This window comes from Bombus huntii, chromosome 9, assembly GCF_024542735.1.
Source record: "Bombus huntii isolate Logan2020A chromosome 9, iyBomHunt1.1, whole genome shotgun sequence".
Lineage (NCBI taxonomy): Eukaryota > Metazoa > Arthropoda > Insecta > Hymenoptera > Apidae > Bombus > Bombus huntii.
The window spans coordinates 5,499,745-5,525,041 of NC_066246.1; the positions used below are offsets into that span (position 1 = coordinate 5,499,745).

The 25,297-nt window shown below is 48.5% G+C and overlaps 1 protein-coding gene across 2 annotated transcripts in view; it reads left to right on the top strand.

Moving 5' to 3' along the window:
• Positions 1 to 68: 68 nt before the first annotated feature.
• Positions 69 to 25,297, top strand: part of LOC126869551 (homeobox protein aristaless-like) — a 62,672-nt gene continuing 37,443 nt past the window's right edge. The window contains exon 1 of one of the 2 annotated variants that reach the window (XM_050626234.1): positions 69 to 1,608. In XM_050626234.1, the coding sequence (XP_050482191.1) occupies positions 1,464 to 1,608 (145 nt within the window). In that variant the 5' untranslated portion in view covers positions 69 to 1,463. The remainder of the gene's footprint in view (positions 1,609 to 25,297) is intronic. The other variant, XM_050626233.1, reaches the window with a different exon arrangement.

Here is a 25,297-nt window from a genome sequence, read left to right on the forward strand (position 1 = left end):
ATTTTGTTCGAGAAGGGCGGTCTCGGTGTTCCACCTTCCCCTCTACCAGGTGGTACCACCTTGGGACACGATCGACCTCCTCGAGGTGGAGGGAACTCGAACGCGAACATTGCCGAACAGGAGTTCGCGATACGCGTGTGCTCGGTGCTGGCCGGTTCTGCTTTCTCGTGTTCGCTCGTCGCGTGGCTGCGTAGAACCGCGCGCCCGACATTCTCGCCTGTTCCCCTCCATTAACTGTCACCTGTCAACTTTGATTCCTTCAACGACCGGACGAACGACCATCGATCGTCCTTGAGGCAAGAGATTCGTGCAACTGGTGATCGTAACTCTTTCGCGGATTCTATCCTGAAATCGAACGTTCGAACGCGAACAAGTGACGTTTCGTTGGATCGTTCGTACGTACGCTTTCTCGGCGAGTTTAATCGCGAGATCGAGGCCGACTCGAGAAACCGTAGAGAGATCGAATGGGCGGGCAGGGGACGGTGTGTAGTGATCGAGCGTACCAGACAAGGAACGATCGATGATCGAGCTGTTAATTCGATCAATTGATGGAAGCAGAGTGGTTGCGGTAAATTCGCCGCCGACGAAGACTTCGAGCGAACGATAAGCACGATCGAGAGAAAGATCGAGGCATCAGCAACAGCTCGATAGACTCGGTTTAGACCATTGACGATTCCAGGTAAAGCAAACGTCGTGAACGTTGGTATACAAACATAGTGCAGGAGACAACATAGCTCGTTGATCGTTTTAGTTTGCAATGATACGCGCAACACTTAACGATCGGATCGATTACGAGCGAGCATCGTCCGATATTCTGCTTTCCGTGGCCAGATTATTCGTACTGTTAGAGCGCATCGAGTCGATCTAATCGCCGCCAACGATCCTATCGTCTTTGGAATCGAGTGCACCAGGTTTGCGGAAATTGAAATCGAGACGTACACGTTCGAAAGATCGCGAAATCCATCTGGATGGAATTGTTGGACACCTTGAAAAGAGACGCTGAATCGCATCGCGTCAGGTGGTCGCGCAATCGAGGGACAAACATCAAATTACCGGCTCGTTGCCGATCCATCGGATAAGGATCTGATATTTCATTGAAAAAGATAAGAAGAGTAAACGGCCCGATCCGTATCGCTCGACAACGAGATCGAGTATCGCGAACGAAAATTGTGGCCATATCCGCAAACGAAACGTATCGTACGTTTCGATCGACGAGTCTTTGATTAGGGGAAACGAATCGTCAAATTTCCGCGACGTTCGTATTGAATTCATGAACGATAACAGTTCGAATCATCGATTATACGGCACGAATCGTACGAGATAGCAGTTGCGTGCTGTATACCATGCGAATCGACGAAAGGACGATACGATATTCGCGTGTACTGTGAGAGGACGTGTATACGCACCTCCTCTTTTCCCTCGATTAACGTTCGACAAGTGAATCGTCCGTATCGAGAACAACGATGGATCTGAGCACGACCCCGAGAAGAATACCCGAGGGTGTATCCGAGCTTCAGAAAACCCGGGTCGCCAAGAGCGTATTCAGCATCCGGAGTTTGGTGGACGTCGGGGAAACGGAACTTGCCGACGATATGGAAAAGACGCAAAGTGAGTTTCGCCATGTAACGATATCAATTTCTTCTTTCTATACTGTTTACACAGAAAGATGACTTTATTACCGACGATCGACCGGTTGGTACTGCACGGTCGAGCGAAAGTTTATTCGCCTACGGAACGGAATCGCGTAAACGCGTTTCGCGATAACGTGGCTCGTTGGAAAGAACCGGCGGATTCCGTAAGCTCGTGTCGTCTGCACGCTCGCGGACGATTCCATTGAAATCGCGTAAACGTTGAGTGTCAGAATTCCAGGGTTTCGTAGCCGGCTCGGTGCTGGCCATGACCATTTTTCCTCGCGACGCGACGATCGGAAAGAGATCGGGACGATCGAGGAGACGAACGTTCTAGGAACCGCGAGCCGTTCGACATTCCACGACCGAGAAATGCTCGTTGAAGCGAACTTTTTGCAGGCGAGCGCCTTTTGTGCTTACTGCTTCGCCGGGAACAACCAGTCCTTGTACAGCACTCGAGTCAATTAAGGCTCACTTATACTCGGTAAATTGCGATAAGACGACGATTAAGTTGAAATTAGTTGCTTGCCCCTCCCCGTGGCCATCGGCAAAAAGTGTATCAATGTCGTTATTGCCGACACGTATCGAAGGTAAATTAATACTCGTTTCCGACCGCTCCAATTAAACGTTACACGAAACGAGGTGGCTTTCTTTGGTCGGAACGACGGATTGCAGCGGTCGCGCGTCTTCGTCCCAGGCAGCGTTCGGTGGTCGGAGATTTCAATGACGTTACGCCGCTGTTTATCCGCTCCCTTGGGACCGGCAATCCTACTCGAGCGAGATGGATATCTGCGAAATGGAAAATCGTCGACGACTGGATTTTGAAATGGCGCGGAAACGCGTTTGGCGCGACTCCGCCAGTCCGAGTTTCTAGCTGGTCGATATGCAAAATAGCCGGCGACCGCGATAACTCGCGTTACTCGACTTTTCTCCCTCGGAAAATAAATAGCAAATTACCATTTAACCGTTGGCGATAAACCGAAACGAGCTCGCGCGATAACGGAATCTCATTCTGCGGGTATACCGTATCGCTCTGTTATCGGGTAATTAACAAGATAGCGCGCCGATTAACAAATTACGAACGTCGAGTCTTCCAAAGAGACAATGTTGCGTATGCAGACCCTGCGAGAACGCGTTCTCCGACCAACGATCGCCTGTCCTTGTCAGACAACGATCGCTAATATGAATATCAAAATTTTAATATTTAGAAGATAGAACTTATGCGTCAAAATAGCCTCGATGCCATTAGCCATTCGAATGAGTCATTCGAATATTCGTAAAACACGGTGTAACTTAGCAGCTAACAGTTCCACTAACAAGCTTCTATAGTTAATCGTCGAACGATTAACAGCCGGTTCGGCACAAATATGGCGTAACGCGATCGTTTTTCTGCCTCGATGTTTCCCAAACGTTTCGAAAATACCGTCTGCACCGATTAATTGACCGCCATGCGCTCTTTCATCGTTGGCCGGAAATGGTGGCCGAATCGTGGGTTAACTCTCGCCAATAAGACTCGACGAACGAGGGGGTAGTTCGCGGTCGATTGGTTTCGAGGCAGAAGGGTCGTCGTTCAACGAGGGTTCTCCTCGTTCTAATTCGACCACCCTCGTGAAAGAAATGGCGACGATTCGCGAGGATGGGTCCTGGCGTACACCAGGGACACGAGATCGTTGCGATTTCGCAGCGATGGTATTGCGTTTCCGCATCTTCGATAGCGAAAAGATATTTCTTTCTCGATTAGGCGTATTGCTTACCATCGATAATACACTTTTATCGAATCGTACGATCGCCGTAAGATCGCGATGACGCCTCATGGAACTTAGATGTGGTGATAATACAGATAGGAAGCGAATAGTTTCGACGACGACGAAAACGACGACGAAAACGACGACCGGTAACAACGAGCGAGCTGATTGCGAAAAATAAGGATACCCTTCTCTCAATAATGCGCGCCAGGAAAGCCATAAATAACCAGTGCCGGAGTTTTACGCGTGCGTACACGATAGAGCGCGCGGAACCCGGTGATTGGTCGGCTCGGTAGAGCCGCTAATTGTGTTTTATTAGCGTTCTCTTTCCCCTCGCCGCCGAACATCCACGATGCTCGCTAACTAACCTCCGCCCATGTACTAACTATAAACGACATTGTTATTAAGAGTCCTTACGCTGTATCAAAGGGCCACACAGTCGCTCGCGTGCGTATAAAACGCGTGGACACACGGCTGCTACTTCTCCGTTGCCTCGTTAGGGGCTGTTAAGGAGCTACGGCCTCCGAGAATCGCTGCTTTCGTCGTCCACGCCCGACCGTTTGACGCACGAAACCTTGGCGATCGTTTTCCCAGTCTCGTTCGACTATTTTCTTTTTATCGCGCGCGCGCGAGAGAGAGAGAGAAAGAGAGAGAGAGAGAAAAGAGATAATTTTCTATGATTCTCTATGGTCTTGGACGAGGTAACTTCGAATTCGAAAGAGAAGGCGGCAACCAGCTTACCGATTTCGTTCTCGTCTGTTCGAGAGACTAGCGAGGGGGCTCGATGTTCTGAAAGAGGAGAAGAAAAAAAAACAGACGGAGCAGGAGGAGGATGAGGAGGAGAAGGAGCGTAAAAGGGGCGAGGGCAAGTCTTATTACGGCGAGCAGAGTCGGGCATGCCGGTGCAATCAAATAAATTAGCCGGAATTACGCGACTCGCGAACCGATGCTAGTGTAGGCGCGCACCACTCGTCCTCGCCACCAATTAGCAGAGCTTTATCCCGCTCGAAGCCTCGAGCATATTTCACCCGGGCCAGTTACGTATCGTTTTCCAAGAAATTCGTCGCGTCTCTCCAAACCGCCGTCGCTTCCCTCGAGCTCGGCGATTCGCGCGTTGCACCCTGCTTCGCCCGATCTTCGGTCCCGTTCCATCTGTCGCATCGTCTTCGAACTTCGTCTTCAGCTGTCGTTCACCGTGCAAAAGCTGACCGAAAACGGTGTAAAAATTTTCTCGATCTTTCGAGGCGATCGATGGCTACTTAAGTGGAAGGAACGCTGGAAAATACCGTACCGTTGTACGTTTCCCCGGAGCGGCGAAACGACGTCATTTATCCATCGGCGCGGAGACGACCGGAGCGGATGCTGCGCTCACGAAGGGGTTAATCGAACGAGTTCGAACGCGCGCGAACACGAACGCGGAGTCCATCCATTCTCCGAGCGCGGCCCATTAAAGCGCATTACTCGGCTAATACTCGATTGCAAAATAGAACGAGCGGAAAGAAGAGGAACACGAAGGGAAAGATCGAAGTGGGAGGGAGACGGGCAAGCCTATCTATCGCGGAGCATCGATCTTTGCGCGGCTCGCTTCAAGAGCTCGCGAAAGCGTTCCGCCCGTGCGGTAAGACCGGTGTAATCGGGTAACGAGCCACGATCCTCGTGGGAGTGAGGATGTGGCAACGGCAGTGTTTTCTAGGTTCGGGCCTAATAACGGCAACAATATCGAACGAACGGCAACGCGTCGCGAAGCGAAACGGTTACCGCGTATTGTTGCGTGACGCGTTATTAGCCGATTGGCTCATTAATCGCTCCGTCGGCCCGAGACGGTCGAACCACCCTGTTCCCCCACCCTTTCCATCCATTTCGATACCGAGTAATTGCTAATCGCTAATTGCGAGCTCAAACACTCCATCCAATTAACCCTCCTACTACGGGATTAGACTCGACTCTCGACGCCCCGATGTTTCACTACGCGTCCAACGTTCTCTCTTTCTATCCGTCCTGCTTCGTTTCACCCTGCGTTTCACCCTGCGTTTCAACCCTCCTGCTTTAACCCAGACCCGTCGATCGTAAATTACCAACTTTTCCAGCGTGACGAGTCCATTAGGGAATTCTCCGGGTCTGCCTCGCGGTTCCTCTCGGCCCGCTTTTCTCTCCGAACGAAGGGTGGGGAACGAGTCGATTTCGAAAGTATAGTTCTCCTGGTTTTTAATAGCGATCACCTGTTAACTCGTCGAACTCGGGGCTAATCGTTACCGAAATACCGGCGTCATGTGCCGTGCGGTAAACGAGGGTGCGATTTTCGAGCCTCTCTGCCGCCGTTAACGAACGTTATCCTTCTCCAGTTTCGTTCGACGAATCTTCCTCTCTGGAAGGAACGTAAGCGTAAACAGCCCCATATGCGCGCTGGCTTTGCTCGTCGACCGACAGAAACGAGAGAAAAAAATTGGAGGCGAGAGACGGGGAAAAGGTTTACGTACCCCTTTCGATCAATTAGGGCTAATAAATGGCGTCCACGGTGGGGTCGTTGATGACGATGGAAGAAGGGAACGGAGGAAGGAGGGAAATATTATTCGAACGGGCCGTCAGGTCTGTGGGTTTATGCTATTAAAAATGTAAATATCTGCCGGCGGCTCGTTATCGGATGTAAATATGGCGGCAGGCCGAAACAGCAGATGGGAGGGGTGAATATCCAGCTCCTTTGTTTCGTTATTTATTGGAATGTGGGCCATGGCTGCGAGAAACCCACGCTTATGCGCTCCACCGTGCTCGAGCAACCGTACTCCTCTTTTGCCTTCGACCCTGCCTTCCCGAACGTTTCAATCTATTCGAGGTGGTAGGGTATCGGTATCTTGTGTCCACGAGGACCGCGTGTCCGCAGGCCACCGCCAATTAAAATCCGAATAATCATGCGAATCCTGCTGAATTCTATTTAATCTTTCCCATTGGCCCATTAGCTGGACGCATACTATGGTAATTCGATTCTGCTTTAGCTCGCGTATTGCGAACGCGATACGACCGATTCACGTCCCGTACAGATCGGTGCCACGATCGTCGATCGAAACGATGTCTCGCGTTCTTCGGTGGAATTTCGTGAATCGGTCAGAAAGGCACCACGTCGCCGCTTTCCCTTTCTGTTTCTGACGTTTTCGGCCGCCGAGTTTTGATATATGACCCGATAAAACGAGACCCAAGGCGAGCCCCCGGTTAAATATCGGACGGAAAGCGTTCACCTCGTTAACTTGTTCCTCGCTCGCAGAGAACGCGTCGACGCTCGAGGGAGAAAAAGATCCGAGTTGGACGAAGATGGGAAAAGCTGAGCGACATCGTGGTGCGAGCGGACACTCGCGGAACAAGCGACGTCTGTTTGAAAGTTTTATTAGCCTTCGAGAACTTTGCAGTCGGTATTGATGCAACGTCATTGAAAATCGTAGATTGATGTTTTTGTCAAAGTGAAAAAAAAAAAAAAGAAAAAAGAAAAGAAAATGTACGACGAACGAGCGAGACTAAAAGAGTTTGCACGATTGAAAAAAATCAGTGGCTTATCGTACGGTTATAAATACTTTGACTTCTTCCAATTTAATAAATTCCTATCTATCCTCTCGACGAACGAAAAAACAGCAAGAGGAAAGAATATTATGCGTGTCCTGAATCTTTCAATTACCAACGGATAGGAGTTTAATCACGTTTGAATACTCGATACGTTTTTTGCTCCCTATGCGCGTAATGTGACTCGGTGCCATGCGATCAAATAATAAATTACGATGTCCGCCTTAATGAAATACGACGGTAAGGCGACAAGGGGTTAACCACGACGATCGAACTCGTACCTCCGTTGCAAGCGAGTATCGCACAGTGGAGTCAGAGTAACGCAAGGCTGGCGCAACGAAGGTATACCGCGAGAAGTAGGTACGTCAATGCTGTTATCAGATCTCGCCGTAGGACGAGATTGTTTAGATTATCGGCAGGTGCGTGCCTTAATGACCGGTAAAATTATACCCGTAATTACGGACGTCCTAAAAATACGCGCAAGACTTTCGAGATCCCTTGTAAAGATAGGGCGAAAAACGACGTTTCCGAAATGCGACGTTACTTCGCGACGATATTAAGGGCTGTCGATTACGTGCCACGCGTTCGATAAACGGATAAAGCGAAGTCGCTACTTTACGACAGTTGTAAGAAGCAACTTTTTACTCGGGCTGGCTGCTCGACGCCTGGCTCTATGGAGCGCGGATTTTAGATCTCGCGGTGGAATTCTCGTTAATATTCCAGAGTCAATTAAAGAACACGGAAAGCGCGTGTCGATCGATTTTCTGGGGGCAGTTTTTTGTCGCCATGCTGGACACGCTTCGGCAGACCGGAGAGATTGTGCTTCTTTTTCCGCGTTCGCGAGTCGAGAATTGGACGGACTCGTGGCGCGTCTGATCGCTTCTTTCCTTCGATTCAATCTCCTCTCATCCGGTTGGACGGGCACTGTTTGCATTTTTTCGACAGCCTCTACGACTAAATTTTTCTCTGGAGCCCCGAGGAAAAAAGTTTTTTAATGGTCGTGCTTGACGGGACACACCGGAACGTATTCTCTCTCTTCTCTCTCTCTGTCTCTCTCTCTCTCTCCCTCCCTCTCTCTCGATACCAACAAAGACAACAACGACGACTTCTTCGACTCGGCGACCCATTAGACTCGCTTTACCGCGTAGATAAATTGAACTAAAGAAATATCCTAATTTATGGTCTTAAGAACGTAAGTGGTCGTTACCGCGATCTCGATAAGTTCGCTACAACGTTGCTGACATATGTTGTCCGAGTGGTCGGTTAATTCGTCTGGTATCTGATTGCGCATGAAACGAAACGCCCGAGTTTATCCTGCTGTCGCGATCGCCACGAACGGGTCTCGTCGATCTGCTTGCCAATCTCGAGAAGAGCTAATAGAGACGAGTCGATCTCGAAAGAGCGACGGCTCTTTTCTTTTTTTTTTTTTTTTTGTATCGCGTTACGAGCTAAATTCGATTTGTCCTTTAATCGTGCACAATAGAGGCGCGATGTAGCACGGCCGTAACACGGCACGGCGCGCAGGTGTTGCCCGGACGAAAGCCAGCGTAGCAAAACGCGCCGTTTTATCGGATCTCCGTTCTCCTGTTCGCCGCGTTGCCAATCTCCCTTCTCGTACCTGCCACTAACAGTTCTTTGTCGTCGTTCGTCACCGTGCTCGTCATTAGTTCCGCGCCACGAACGAACCATCGTCCGTCGCCCGTCGTCATTCCACGATCAGCTCTCGTTCTCCGTTCTCGTTCTTCACGGAGAACGAACAGGCTACGGGGTTTCGCTTTGCTTCGCGTTGCCTCGTCTCGACTAGATAGAGAGACGGCAACGAGTCGACCGACAGTTCGCTCCAGAATCGAATTATCCGCAACTGTGGTTCGGTGACGGTAGAACCGCGTGACGTTTTCGCTTCCTGATCGGTCGCCTCTTCTCGGCGCAAGATTTATCGAATCGCCGGTGAACCGAGATGAGCCTCGTACCAGCGATCGTTTTGAGTGATTCGAGGAGCGAATGACGATTCCGAGAATCCATTAGGAAACACGGGTTTAACACGATTGTCGATTTGGAAGCGCACCGGTCGAGACCGGACGAGCATGCCAGAAATACCGGCCGTTCGTCGGTGGCAGGACAAGCATTCCTGGTGACGGTGGCCAGCGAGCAAAGTGTTTTCCGTAAATTCGGTTAAGATAGCAGGCCCACCATGAAGTCGTCCCGCTATTCCGGCCCGATAACGTCTCGTCTCGTCCTTCCAACGGGCTCGTTCGAATATACGCGACACCGCGAACATTCTACTTGCATCGATCCACACTCGAGATCCCCGTAGATCGTCTCAATTAGACGCTAGGTAATTGCGATTACGCCACGTCTACGAAAGTCGAGAGTCTATTCCGAAATCGCGTGCATCTTCCGCTTCTTCGTTTTATCTGGCTTAATTAGTTGGCGGGGTAAGAACGCGAGGATTCTGGGCGCATTAAAGGCGCCACGGCTGGCGACAAGACGAGGATGCACGCGTTCACGAGCGATTTGCTTCGAATTTTTGTACTCGCGATGAGTCGTGCAGCGAGTGGCCGCGATCACCTGCGGACCCGCATTAAGCGTTCGAGGGTCACGTGGCGTGGCAAAGCCATTAGATGCCACGGTCCTGATCGGTTAAGAGTAGCCACTCGTTCCTCCTTTCTTCTCCTTCTTTTTTCTACCGAGGTATTCCGCTATCTACCGGACGGGTGCACGCACCAGCAATGAAGAGGCACTTACGATTAGACCTCTCGAAAGTCCACTACGCCATGGTCCACTAAAAGTTGGCGTTGCTCGTAAATCGACCCGAACGCGAGCATTTGCCCGGAGAATTTTTCTGTCGGCCCGTCTAGACGCTTCACCGACAGCGACGAGATAAACGGCTTCGTCTTCGCAACGACCGGATTCCCTATCGTCGAATTCACTCGAGCCAGCGTCTCTTCGCCCACTTTGCTCGGAACTTTTCACGAAATTCGTTTTTTCGGTTACGATCGCGAAGAAGGAGATCGAAGATGCGAACGAGATACGAAACGGCAGGATCGGAGCGACCCGATTCCACAGTTTACATCGGCGCTCGACCATGTTGGTTGTTACAAAACAAACAAGGGTCGTTTACCTGCGAATTGGTCGCGAGGCCATTACGGCACTCTCTCGCTCGAACACGGAAGGTTTGATTTATATTCATTTTAGCGGACAATCGCACTTGTCGAGAATCATGGATCACCTTGGTTGTTTGGCCCGTATATTAAGATTCCTAATGACGATATCGTGGAAGCCGGTTAATACGGTCGTGGTCCCTGGCACGCCGCTTAATGGATTCTCAGAACTTACTTGTTAGCTCGCATGATTAATTTCGCATCGATGGACCGCTAAGAAGTCGAGAAACAATCCTTACTCCTCGTACCTTGTACGAGTGTTTCCGGGTCGTTCCCCAAATAATATCGGTCACGTGTGTTAATATCGATCCGAGATAAAGTTCCAAATCCCGTCGGGATTTCCGATAACTGCGCAGCTCCGCAGACCAGGGACGATAATTTCTTCTAAAAGAGACCTTGCGATCGTAATCTCAACGACGACACGATGGTAAAGCGATCTCGCTCGGGTGTACGTGCGAACGAAGCGAACCGAAAGAGGGTAAGAGTGGAAACGAAGGTGTGGTTAGTCAAGGAGAGAAAGACGGAACGAGAGCCAGACGTGGCGGAAGGGTAGGCACGGGTATCGCGTGCGGGATAATCAACGTCGGGCAACATTAATTATCGTTATCACAATCCTCGGTCTGAAGCGTCGACGAACGAGAGAACGCAAACCGAGCGTGTGCGCGAGGCTAGAGGCCGCGTGAGTTACGCAGTCGCGAGTCCCGAGCCAGGTTCAAAGGGACCGGCTACCCTTCTTCGCGTGCCTAATCCACACGGTCTCGCGAACCTTTGCCCTGCTTCACCGAGCTAGAGGCAAGTTTCGTACGTTCAAGTAGACATTGTGCTTGGACGGTCTGAAAGAAAAGCCGGTCACAGATTCCCTCTATTCCCTCTAGTTCTATTTTCGGTCAAGATACTTTCCTTCCTCCGCTTCTTTTCATTGACCGTAATTAGCGCTGGTCTTTCGCTTTCCTTCGCCGTTTCACTTCGCTGTTCGATCGACGAGGGTTCGTCTTTCGTTTATCTTTTCGGCTGCTGCGACAACGTAGATGCCTTGCGGTCCCGGTTCCACGATAACGACTAGACACGTAAAACGAACCGAGTAAAATATTGAACGATCGTAGGAATTTTTTCTAATTTTTTTTTTTTTTATGAAGCGCGTAAAGTAATATAAAATAATACGCGAAGCATCGTTCCGCGCCCGGTATGCTTTTACGAGTCTATTTGCTGAATATTTTCTCGTGACTCCTGACAGGACGTAGGGATGGATAGCAATGTATAGGATAATTAAAAACTAAGTATCAATAGGTACGTCGGACGTAGGGAGAATTAAAGATTCGTCGCGTTGATTAGCCTCGTCCCTGAGAGAGAAATCCATTCGTCCGATAAAATTCCTAATTATCGTGCAATCCCTACAAGGTGATATACCCGCTTAATAAAGAAGAGATATATATTTTTGAATTCGTTTTTAGCGTTTCGCGTGTTTCGCGAAGGTATCACGGAACGCGTGTAAACGAGATAACTAAAATTCTGTTCTGCCGCTACGCACCGACTTGCACAGTTCGTTCGCGTGCAATGCGTTGTTTAGATGAGAGATTTCTGTGAGAATCGGGTCGCGTTGCGTAGCCATTGAAAGATAGCCGGGCAAAAAACGTCGCGTGGATATCCGCGGGACGATCGAGTCCGGATAATTGGCCGCGAGTCGAGATCCTTGCCTTTAACATCGATAAATCAGTTTGGCCACGCGGCGAGCTAAAAATGAGAAGTTTATTCGCGAACGATGGCTTTTTGCCCGGCACGTTGCTACGTGACGATCGTTCGTTTCGACTTTAACGAACGATACGCTGACCGAAGCATCGAGAATTCGGCCGGACGATCAATTACGAGCAATTACGCCGGCCAGCGATCGGCCATCGAATAGATATTCCAGAATTCCTGCGTTACGAGTTCGCATACCGTTCGACTCGATCCGACCTGGCCGGATCTCTACTTTTTCTCGATCATTGGCACGATAATTGTCGCCATTGCTCCGTTGAGACTCGTCGGGCAAATTTTCTCGTATTCGGGTCAGACTTCGTGTCGCTAGTTGTTGCTTCGCGAAAAACGTGCACGATTTAAAAAAGAAAAGGGCAAAAAGCAAGAGAAAAAGAGGAGAGAAAGATGGGCGTGTCGAGGGGAAGAACGGTAAATCAATATGAAATTATCGAGTCCATTTGGGTGTTTAAGTGGTCTCCGAGAAGAGAATAACTGGATCCAGGGTCCTTCGAGCGACCTTATCGCGAAGCAGAGAATGAGTCGTACACGGTGAACGACAACGAATAGGATAAGAGGTCGTTACGGATGGACGAACAGAAACTTCTTCGTACGAAAATCGCTATCGATCGTAAGCGACGTACGAAGGCGAACGGCCTGATCAGCGGCGTTTCGATCTGATCGCTACAGACAGAGGAAATGATTATAATAATCGGAAAATAATATTTTCTATCGAATTCTACGAGATTCGTTATCGATGAGGTGCGTTAGGAGTTGTAGTCGTCCGCAGTCGTCGTAGTATCGTTAAAAGCAAACTGCAGGTTCGATTACACGTGTTTCTTCGAAGCCATAGATAAAAGTAAAAGGCCATGAAATACTCGGCGTTTCGATTAACGAAAGGCGTAGATAAAATGTGGTAGCTCGGCGAATGGGCGGAGCGGCCGAGAGGGGCGCGTATATAAACGCGTGTAAATCGATGAATGCTCGGGCAAATCAAAGTGTCGCATAATTACGCCGATATACACGCCGGCTAATAATTACAAAACGCGCGACCAAGAAAGAACGACGCACAATTAGGAAGTATTACAAGTTTTACGAGTGCATATATAATTCAGATATTGCACGGTGAAACGAGCCGTTCAACCGTCGTCTCTTTCGCTCGTTTTTTAACCACGCGAATCCTACCCATCGGATCTGGATTTTTATTAGCCGCAGCTGCGTTTTCCGAATCGTCGCGTAAATACTAATGTGTTTACGATCCGGACTCGTGAGTACTCCTCTTTTTTTCAGTTAAGTTTATTACGCGCCCTGTCTGCCATCGCTTCACCGGATAATATAAACCGGACGTTTTCGTATCTATTTTCCTCGAATAAACGAGTTAATTAAACTGCTCGAATATCGAGGTTGCCCGCGAAACGTATAAAACGAGCGACGACGGTGCCTAAAATCGATGAAAAATGAATCGATCGTATATCGTGACTCCGTATACCGTGCACGTCTCGCACAACTAAATGCTCGACGACTCAATTACCGTTTCCCCTTCCTTCGGAATGAAAAAAGTAGCCGCGAAAATGCAGACCGCGGCCGATCGTGAGACCGTCAAACCAACCGTACATGACGAAACGCAAGGTAGACTCGATAAACCGTGCCAAACCGTGGCAAATCTATTACGGTTGCGTGTCCCTACCGATATAATCCATTGGCGAGCGTGCCTCCACGAACACCGATAATCCTACTACCATTCTACTAACTGCCTACCCAACCGTCGTTATCGACGCGAGATCTCTCGCTTTTGTCGTTTGTCTCGATCGATTCGTCAAATCCGACGTTTTTCCTTAATTTGCCGCTTCGATAACGCGAAAAATCGCCACACGATCGTTGTATCGTGTCTCGTCTACTTACCGTCATTCTTCGTTATTGCCTTCGATTACCTACTTAAGCTCGATTTATGCGACGTTATCGTCGCGTCTTACCTATGTGAAAAAGCTGAAAGTTAGGCTGCTACAGGATGACAGAAGGAATTAAGCTATGCCAAGCGTTCATCAGCGATAAAGTTTATCGTCTGTAGCTTGTACGTTGTAGTTTCAATATGTTGTCGTTTGATCCTCTGTAAGGAATTATGAGACGATCGGAAACGACATCCGGAAATTGCAGACAGGAACGTTCGACACGAGAACGATGGATTCGACAAAATGGTATCGGCAAAAGGTAAACGAAGCTAGCCCGCGTATCTTGTATCGAGTCGCGTGCTTTGTTTCGTATCATTTAACGTCAATATAATGCCGCTTGGTACGATCCCATTGTGTGTTTTTCTAATGCACTCGGGGCACGAACGTCTCGCGCAAAAATGCCGATCGTTTTGCACGATAAAGCGCTCCCTAATGACTGGCAGCGAGCGAATAAATTTAATCGTGCCGGTAACAGCAATTAAGGATATTATTATAAATCTTTCCATAGTGTACGCTAATGGTGAAACGAACTTGCTATACCTTTCGGATAATTAATCGGACCGTGTAAGAAAACGCCAGACCGCCTGCCCTCGTGTGAAATTCCTTGCCATCTTTGTCTTCGTTCGCCGTCGATTTCGAAACTACGAGCGTTCTGTCCGCGAAGAAAGATCCTCCAACCTTCTATCGAGCTTCGCGATTTCCTTCTTCGTGACTTCGTAGGAGCCACGATAGCTCCGGGGTGAAAAAGCACGGAAGAGTCGTGGAGACCAGGCGAAGATAATGTCTCGGGACGGCGATATAATTCAATTCGTGGCAAAACAGACTGGTCTGGACGAAGTACACAGGGTGTAGAGAGTATAAGGTATACGGTCGAACAAGTGGAGGTAAATGAGATCCGGTTAAATTTGAGTTTAGTAAGTTAGCGCAAAGTTGGCGGAACTCTGTGGTCCGTCACGCGGGGCACCGAGAATAGGGAACACCGTGCACCGTGCACCGTGCACCGAGCACCGAGCAGTCAGCGATACCGTACACGCGGTGTAATTGCAATTAGCATATATCACATTGGCGTAGTTTGGCCAAAGAAGGCGAACTCACGCGAGCCACCACTGGCGTATCCATCCATCGTTTCGCACAGGGACCAACGTGTTTAACTCAGCGATGCGGCGACGCGCTAAGAGTATTGCATATTCCGATAGTTCTTAAATTAGTGCTTTTCTTTCGTAATTAAATATATGTTCCGCGCTGCAGATCTTTAGAATCTCCATTCTGTACGCTGCTCTTTTTTTATCGTGCAGTTGATGTTATAAAAGCGGTGGTCAATGTTTGATACTGGCTCGGGTAAAACTTGTTTGGAGTAGAGAATTATAAAAAAGGAAAAAAAAATAGCTTGATCGGATATACCGTATCGCATTACACAAATTATGTTACGTTTTCTCGCTACACAGTCGCGGGTTAAACGAATACCGTTGTCGACGAGGCTTGACGAATGTAATGTAGCAAGGGAATAGGTTAATCGTTAGACGAAAGAACGGCCCTTAATTAACGGGCATTAACGGGTTAAGTGTACCGTAAAGTAAGATGTTTAGATCGGTTGATACAGCCTGGTCAAATGTCTTCACCGAGATCCGAGCACATGTTGCAAAAGTGGAGTAAAACGGACGCCGTTGGAGCTCCGCCCGAGCTTTCGATACGATCCTTTCTCTCTCGATTATTAATTCGTTTCTAAACACGAGCAGCACGCTAAGTAGATAAGGAGAACGATCTCAGCGTAGAGCAGGAAACGTTTCCCCTGCATGCGACTAAGGCGAGATGATTATCGTATCATCGCGTTAATTTACGCGACCGTTGAATAATTTATTTATGCATCTTTCGCGGATAATAAGTGCAATAAAAAGGTAACGCGACATTATCTGCTCACGCTGTTCAACGACCGAAGGATTATGTATCGCATATTTTTCCTACTATTCTACGTTATTGTTCCAAAAAAGGCTTTGCTTGTTTATTATACTCGATAAATAAAACGAAATTATGATATATATAAATAGCAAATATCAGTGGTATCGTTGAGATCGCTGATAACATACATGTGCATTTACATAGGTGCAAACGCTGGATGATTAATTTCGGTTGGGGGTTTGCGAGGTACTTTTTAAACACATTAATAACGCGATAATAAATTTTTCTCATTTCCTGTATGCATAGCCTTGTTGCTACCTCTTACTTAAACGGCATCGAGCCAGGGTCGTTCGCTCGTCTCCTTTCGTTTCCCCTAGATTCGACCATTCCATTCTTCGTTGGTTACGTACACAGTAGCGCTAGGTGCGCGTGTGTCGTGCCACATCGCGCGTCCCTTATCCGATACTATCTCCTTGTTCCTTATCGACTGCAATTTGCGATGCGCGTTGCTCGCGATAACGACTTTTTACAGGGTGCGCGAGAAACGAACGTTCTATCCTGTGCTATTATTTCCATCGTACAGGGCGGCGAGCGAAGCCAAACGGAATCTTTGAGGATAAGCGAAACACTCGTTAGGAAAGTGGAAGGAAATTTCCTGGCGTCACTCTTGCAGCAAAAGGTCGCGGCGCGAGAGTTAAACGTCGAGCGGACGATGTCGTTGAAAAGTGACGACGCTTGTCACTGGAATTAGCGCGAGCTGTAAAACCACAGAGACGTAGAACGAATTTTATAGCAGGGCGAGTTGATTAGCGCGACATTGCGCGGGCTACAGCGTAGAAAATTTGCGTGCACAGCGTAAAACGTAGCGGGTGACGTTTACGGGGTCAGTAACGTTGTCGCTTTTGCCTTCGAGTCCGGGATTATTTCTTCCGTACGAAGAAGAAAGGGTAAATAATACGCGTAGCCCCGTACGGAGGACGACGCGGGGAAAGCTAAAGACGGATAAGGCATAGTTAGTTGGCGTGACAGTGTACCGAAGATGTGCTTATCGTGGCAACGCTGTATGCTAACCGTGCGGCCATCTTTGATGGTAATTACAATTAACAGCAAACCGGGGATGTCGTAAAATGCAATTAAATATTATTACCTTTCCTCTAATGGTTACCGCGACCGTGAGCGCAAGCCGTACATTTTCTCGAACGTATCGACGTACGCTGGCGTATAAATTCTTATTAATAATCCATTAACGCGCGGCAACGAGGATTCGCTAAACACGACGCTGGTCTCAATTGGTATTTTCTAAGGAGGTCGTCGTTGTTTACCGTTCGACTAATACAAGCGCGTCGTCCTTCCGCGCTCGCCGCCGTCTCCACCGAAAGGAAACAGTTTCTTTCGCAATCTTCTTTAACAGCGACAGAGACGTATAATGGGCGAGGACGAGAAGGAAGAGGAGAGAAAAGTGGAAGTTGCGGCCGGCGATGATCTAGCGAGGAAGCGTGAAGCGTAGCGCGTTGTCGCCATGCGACTAATTGTCAGGGACGGTTCGAGTTTTCAAAAATTCCAACAACAAAGCCGCTCGAACTGGAGATTAAGTTTCCGAACGGCTTCGTAAAGCGTGTACCTCGCTTGATTCACGAGATCGAGGTATTTGAAGGAGGCAAAAAGAAGGGAATAAAAGTGGCTGAGCGTTACGCTTTCTTTCCCACATTCTGTACAAAGATATTTACGAAACGACGTAACGAACACACGGTGGCGTGTCGAATCGACGTCACTGGTCGCGTTGACGTCTTCACTTTTGTTCCCCGTAACCGTAGGAGACCGTGGCAACTCGGATAATAATCGTTTTCGATCGTTTTCGTGATCGGGGCACGCTATCGTTGATGCGACCGGTTATCTATGGACCTGTAACTGGCTCGAAAATTCACGCTATCATCGTGCCATAGTCTTCTCCTTTTTTTTTTTACCTGTCACCGATGTCTTTTCGGTGAGATCGATTAAATATCGGAGGAGATTTATCGCCTCGTCGCCTCGAAGAATAGCTTAAGAACGCGTTTTAAATGAAACCGTTGCTGCCGACACCGGCCTTCGTCGAACGATACCAACCATCGTCCTTGATCGTATACCAACCACGGAATAACGATCATAATCCAATAACGAAACTACGCTTGATTGGGGTTTTTCGTGTAAAAAAACGATTCGAGCATCGAGCCATAAACCAACGCTGACTTTATCATCCACGGTGATCGAACACGAGGAAATTCACGAAACCGAGAGAGGCGTGTATTATTTCCGTAGCCGGCGAGGTGGTCGAGACGAACCACCACCTCGTTCATTCGCTTCACCATATTAGAGACCACCGAGCCTTCGATTCCGTGACGTACGCCAATTTCCGGTACCGCTCTGCTCAAATGTTAACCGCGCGCGAGGAACGAAACGAAAACGACACGAGTCCTCTTTCCTTCTTCGCCACTCTTTCTTTCTTCTCGTCTCTTTTCTTCCCTCTTTCGCTACCCCCCACCACCTCGTTTCCGGCTGGTGCGCTCTTCCTTCGTTTCTCATCGCTTTTCCATCGGCGGTTCTGGCAGAGAGATCGCGGCTAGCGAACAGGAACGATCGCTACGACAGCAGAGGTGGAAGAAAGGGAAAAGGATAAGGCGAAGAAGCGGACAGAGAGAACGAGAGGAGTAGGAAAGGGCAGAGATGCTGAACAGTGCTCATTGGACGGTTGCATTTTATGCGCTGGACCGGCCTCTCCTGTAATTGGTCGCCACTCAATTGCCGCTCATTAGGTAACTGCCCGTTTTTTGCACCGACTGTGACTACGACCAGCAATGAAGCTCCGGCTAAAAAAAAAAAAAAAAATTTATCCCCTTTCCCGCTGACCTCTGTCGTCCCTCTACCCTTGCTTCGTAATAAGACACTTCTCTCGTGTACCGATCCGTATAAATCGCTCCTACTATCCGGTCGTTCTTGAAACGTCGAGCGAGAGTTCATGGAATATCGCGAGGGATTCGAAATTTTCCTACCATTCGGCGAACACGCGGTGGAAGAAGCGAAAGGGGACGGAACGTCCTTCGTTGATCTTTCCTGTCTCGCTACGAGCACTCACCCACACCGAGACGAGGTTAGATTGCCGGTAGATGACAGGTTGGCAGTTCTTTGTCTACCTTCGAAGACTATAGTTGCTCCGGCCCTCTTTTTATATCGTAAAATTAGTTGGCCGCGGTTTCCGGTCTCTGATTCCTCTTCCCCGTTGATTCTGTGTCCCCGTTCCTAACTCCGCGGCTAAAGGACGATTTGCCACTTTTACGGAGAACACCGGAACTTGTGGAATCGATTCGCGGAACGAAAGTCTCAGCGACGCCTTGGCATTCCTGCGTGGAAACATACGACAGAAGAAAAATAGGAAAGCGCTTCGTACGCCGACTGTGGAGGAAAGTATCGAGATCCTCTCGATAGACTCATTATCGAAAATATTAATATCGGATAAACGATCTCGATGGTATTTCCTAAGCTACGCTGAAAGCTGGTCGTGTAACTTTTCCAGCTCGTAACAACGATCGTCGATGATAATATCGACAAAAAGTCGTACATGCCGTATATACTGCGAGACTACCGATCACGTGGCGTATAATAATCCGTGCCCCAAAGGTCGATTACCATCGAAAAGCAAAGTTTGTTCCCGTGGAAGGTGCGCGAATTAATTGCCTCGGGGTCCGGTGGATCGTATTTCACGGATAGATACAACGTCCCGGTCTTGTAATTTTCTAGGATCGCTGTCACCGGTTGACACGGTGCTCGTAACTGAACTTAACGCGATCTTGATTGGCTATAAACGATCATTACCGAAGAGAGGAAATTACGTTGGCCGATGAGCGCCTTCTGCTCGTCAGCCGCTCGATACCGCAACATCGGGCATGATTCTCGGTACCGCGAAGGTGCCAGCAACGTGTCGTTGCAATCTTTGAATTTATTCGGCCTATCTGCTTCGTATTTCACGCGCACGGCCCGCTCCTACCGAGTATTTCGTCAATCATAGTAAATCATAGTCGCTTTTATCGCTACCCTTGTCGCCTCTGGTACCACGAACGCTAACTCGTTTCGTTCTTTCTATTCCGCTCTGAACTTGATATGTAACACGAACACTGACCAACTGACGCGATACGTTTGCTATTTTCTCGCCTGATACCAACACCGATACTTACGATCACGAGGAGTTAATTTTGTTGATCGATCGAACGATCGTTTCGCGATACGTCCACGCGTTACGGCGAAACCAAACGGTGTAATTTTCTAATTCGGTGCCGGGTGCGAGTTAGAAGAGATAAATTATTTTTAATGCGAGCCCATGCCAATGTGTCGCCGAGTCAACCAAGTAGAACGAGAAAAATTTGTTGGAGCGTGAGGTCCGAACGCGAGAATGAAATAGAACGATCGAGGGGGGAAGAGAGGAAGCAGCAAGAGACGTCAGGTTCCTGTTAATAACCGTTATGGATGAGATGTATAGCAAGCTACATAATTACAGGTTTGGATACATTGCTTACTGGCCGGTGCACCCGAGCACGCCCTCTGTTCTCCTTCATTAAGGCTGCCGAGGACGGTAGCCGCCTGTTACTCCTTCAGTTTCATCCACCTCTCTCTCTCTCTCTCTCTCTTTCTTTCTCTCTTTCTCTTTAGCTTCTTCTTTATCTTCGTCTCTTTCTTCGTCTACTACAAGCTACGAACGATTCGTACGTCAGAGGAACTCGTCTCTCCTCGCGCGTTTAGAAAATTTCCATGATCAAGCTGCGTGTAATTCGTTCGAACAAAAAGACATCGTTCGTTCGAGTGCCGCTCGACGATCACACGAATTCCATTCGTTCGATGAGTTACTCGCGACCACGAAAAATATGTAATCCGTGCAGAAAGGATAACGACGGTAAAACGTGCAAAACGCTGAAGTTTCGCGTGCTCGATGGTAGCCGGTATATTTCGAGCGAAAGAACAGCGCGAATCTCTAGGTGAAAAATCGGCCACTGGCGAAAGTTTAAACACGGACGAGAGTGTCTCTAATTTCGACGTTAAAGATCGGTCGCGCGTAAATACCGCACCGTTTACTGGAAACTTTTACCGCGTTATGAAACAAGCAGGTAAAGCATCGATGCCGTAACATCGTCGCTCGCCAAACAAGGACAGCGACACCTAAACGTATTCGAGACACGTTCTCTTACGGAACGAGCAAGTTTAAGTCCACGAGAGTAGTTAAAAGTTAGACTCGAGAGACGCGGACAGCTACGAGCGCGCGTAGCTAGCTTGTACGGCGCGAATTCTATTCGGAAAGGTTCGAAAGCGAACCGGTAAATTTCGGAGGAGACGAAAGAGGAGAGGAGAACGAAAAGAAGAGAGAAAGAAGAGGCTGCCTATTAATAAGAAACGGCCGCGCATCGTTGCGGTGTTTTCCATGCGGATCGGATCGATTACCGATCTGGCCCCGGGTTGGATACCAGACTCTCATCTCCTCTGTCCACCCTTTATTCCTACTTTTCTCGTTCCCTCTGCTCGGAGGACTATCATTTGTTAAGCTGGACAGCTTAGCCCCGTCATTACGAGCAATCACACTTGATTATTTTTGTCTACAGAGTCGTACACTAGCTTATATACGTCTTGGTAAATGATCGTCCCTCGGTTAGGACCGAACGAAGAAGGAGTCGAGACGAGGTTTGGGAGAAAGACGGGCCGACGATCGGCCCTCCATTTCCGTTTGATTGCCGGGGATGTGTGCGCCGGGGAATCCGGCTGATTTCGAGCGCATGCGCGTGCAAATTCAAATTGGGGAATTAGACGTCGAGAGGGAACCGATTCGAGGAACAAAATCAACCCCGGGATCGTGATTTCTTCCGTTCCGTCTCTCGTTTTCGTTTGCCCTCGTCCGTGGTCTTCGTGGCCGCCGATTCCCAATCGTGACTCGTGCTCGCTTTCGTTGTCGTATCCTCGCGTTTAAATGCGTGCCTTTAACAGAAAGCAGGAAATATTTCTGCATACGTAGACATGCAGAGGTGACTTTTGGGGCGGCAGCTTTTGAACGCGCAGTCTGCCTCGTTCGTAATGCTCGTATCGTAAAATATAATTAACGTTATCGGTTGGCGATACGGCTAATGTTGCCATCGAACGGACAACGTTCGAATTCGCGGCGGCGCGAAACGGCCAAGGAAATAGTTTAGCGCCTTCTTATCGCGTTCAACCGCGGTTCTTATCGAACATATTTTACTCCAAAGGTCAAATAATCGACTCGAGGTACAAATTACTGCCTATAGTTATCGCGAAGTAATTTTATCTCTCGATTTAAAAATACTCGTTCGCTAATCACCTCGTTTGTTCATTGTTTGTCGGGCGAATTTCGCTCGATCTCCTTTCGAGGAAAATTCGAAAGTTGCAGTGTGAACGACGAGGACGAGGGCGAGGGAGTTCGAACGATGAGGACGAGGGCGAGGGAATTCGAACGATATGATCTTATTAAAAATGGAAATAAGCGTGGCCGCTGACCAATCGAGAACGAGACACGCATCGCGCGCAATCAGCCTTCTATAAAGTGGATAAAAAACACTGTCCCATCGCGGTGGCGGTTAACCTGCCGTGAAATTGCTAGGAGTCGTACTGACGCCGAGCGAATTCGCAGAGTCACCATTGGCTCGTCTTCCGACCTGCACACCTATACGACACAGGCTAAAACGCCAAAGGATCCGACACGTAGAACCTCCGTGTTTGTTTAAGAACCGTACCGTTCTACCTCTTCCCTTTTTCCCATCTACAAAATTAGATCGCAATCAAGATTCTTTTCAACTGAATTATCCTTAAAACGACGTGGCATTTTTTCCAAGCAGCCACTGTCGTTCTTTATCGGTTGAATTATAATCCATCCCGGCACAACCAAACACGGCGCGTCGAAAAAACAAAAGTGCTGAAATTGTTTTCAACCCCTTTCGGTGTGTGGCACCGATTAATAAGTATTTGACGATACCCGCCCGCGATAATGATCCAGGACACAATGTACGTAGCAACAATGCTTTTTAATCGGCTTAATTACTTTTTCGAGAAACAAGCTGACTGGTCAGAAACTGACAAGAACAGCTAAACGTATGCCTTACGCGTCTTCCTGTCGCGTCACCGACCACATCCATTTCTCAGAGATACAAACGAACCGCGAATCTTGGTCTCTACCAAAAATCCAGCCCGAGTTTCCATACTGTTTCGTTCGTTTAGTCGTCAATGGACGTCGCACTTTCTATGGTTGGAAAAATTCGACGAAACAGCGAAAAGTTACTGTTCGTTGGAATAGATCGTTGACCGACGTCTGTGCGTGCTAGTCACGTGTTACCGGTTACGTCGATTCACGGAATCGGAAACGTGGAAATTAATTCGGCTTGCAAGCTGATATCTTGACGCGGTAGAAAGGGGTCTAGAGGAAAGAAGTTGGTTTGATCGAGCAATCAGAACCGGCCGAGGAAGAAGTCGGAAATCGACGAGGTTATTCGAGGTTGGGTAATCCAGCCGAAGCACACGGCAAAATGAAGAACGGAAAGGGAACGAAAGAATAGGATTGGGTCGCCCTTTCAGATACTACGCTTATGCCTCCGATCTAATCGCCTTGGTGGACCATCCACTTTTTCATACGTTGCGATAATTTTCGTTCGAACGTAAACGAAAAAATCGTACTACGCTCACCGTCTTATTGAATCTTCCTTCGAATCGTCCTTTCCAATGTATAATGGCATGAGAAACGATAGTGGTAAAAACGTAAGAAATTCCTTGTCCAGCGTATCATTTCTCCGCATTACGCGAGGCGTTATCGACACTTTGTAACACGCATTTCGAGAAGATATAGGCGATATTAGCCTGCCACGCACATCCCTGGTATCGTTATTATCCATGGGATCGGGAACACGCCCATCAATTTGCATTTCCATTCGACAGCTCGCTACGTTATCATATCCGACGCCGGGACGCGATGATCGTCGGAAATCGTGCGTAATCGCATCTTGCGCCTCTAGAAACGGTTTGACCACAACCAGACAGTTCTATCGACCAGCCGAGTATTATATCGCGGATTGAACGCGCAACGATACGGTTAAATAGAGGATTGCACGTTCTGCATCGGGAACAAGAGAGAGAGAAAAAGATGGGGAGAGAGAGAAAGAAAGAAAGAGAGAAAGAGAGAGAGAGAGAGAGTGGCGTGCATAAAGATCATGCAGGTAGGCTGTTGGGGCAATAAAAGTTCAAAGGAGCGCGTGTGGAAGGTTCGTCGTTGTATTTTCTTGGTACGGACGCGTGATTCGGTCCGCGTAATCTCCACTCTGCGGTTTCGTTCGTCGATTCGCATCGGTCTCGCGGACATCAGCCGCATGATCTTGTTGGTTTAGCAATATCATCGATAATTTGACAATCGACCGCCGGTTCAACGCTACGTTTATCTCTATTAACCGCGTCTCCCTGCTGGCAACGAGCCTCGTACCATCTCGCCTGCCGATTCTTCTAACCGTTTCAGTGGCAAATCATCGAAGTGGCATTTCAGTCTCGAGTCGCGATTTCGAGTCTTTGCCGAGCTTCTTCGATCGTTCGTCCTCGACCTGTGCGCGAACGATCAAATTTTTCATCGAGCAAATCGTCGCTACGACCTTACCACCAACGGAAAGACAGGGAATACAGATGGAAAGGAAGGACGAGAAAGAAAAACGAAGAGAAGAGAAGAGGCAGCTGCTCGCTTCTTCCTGTTAAACAAACAGGCTTGAACGCGAGGCGCGTTCTTTGGCAAACCGCAGAGCACTTCCTTCGGCTGTTTAACGAGATCCTCGGTGCTCGATCGGGCAAGTTCGCGCCGATTCCCCGTCGATTTTTTCGCCGAATCCCGACCGCAAGTCCTTCGTTCGATCGGTGATTCGAAGTAAATCAGCCAGCAATTTGCCAGAAAAATAAAACCAATGGACTACTCGAGAATACACAACGAAGAAGCGAGAGAAGACGTAGAAAAGAGGAAGATTATTCGAGATCGAGAGAAACTGGCGGAAAACGCGCGATTACGAAAGTTACTCGTTCGATGTAACATTGTATAATAATTCTCTGGCTGCTCCTTCGTTTCGCGTCATTGCGTATTTGATCCGCCACCGAGACCCAGCCATGTAGAACTGGCAGCGTTCGGGATTAAAATCTCGTTGCAACTTTCGATGATATCTGTCGATGGATCGGAAGTTACTACAGGTTAAAACATTCGTCCCTTAGTTTCAGTGAAAATATGGAGATGCAGGATACGCGTTCAATCGAGACGGAAGAGCGGCTGGAGGAGCGAAGATATCTCGGCGCGGAGAACTAAATTCGAAACGAACGGTTTGTTGGATGTTAGAACGCATCAACAATGAGTCATTATTAGTTGTGCTCCGAAACGACTAAATCGAGATCCAGACGCTTTTGTCCTTTATCGATGGTGTTTCAGAAAGGACGAAGGTGTAGATTAACCAATCAAACGGGTGTTGCTACCTCACAATAGTCGACTTAATGACTGTTAGTCGGACCCTTTATCGATCGTCCGATCTGATCAATGATCCCCTTTCTTTCATTTTCTACGTCATCCTCGGCTTCTTCTTTTGCTACTAACTTTGTTTCTTTTTCGT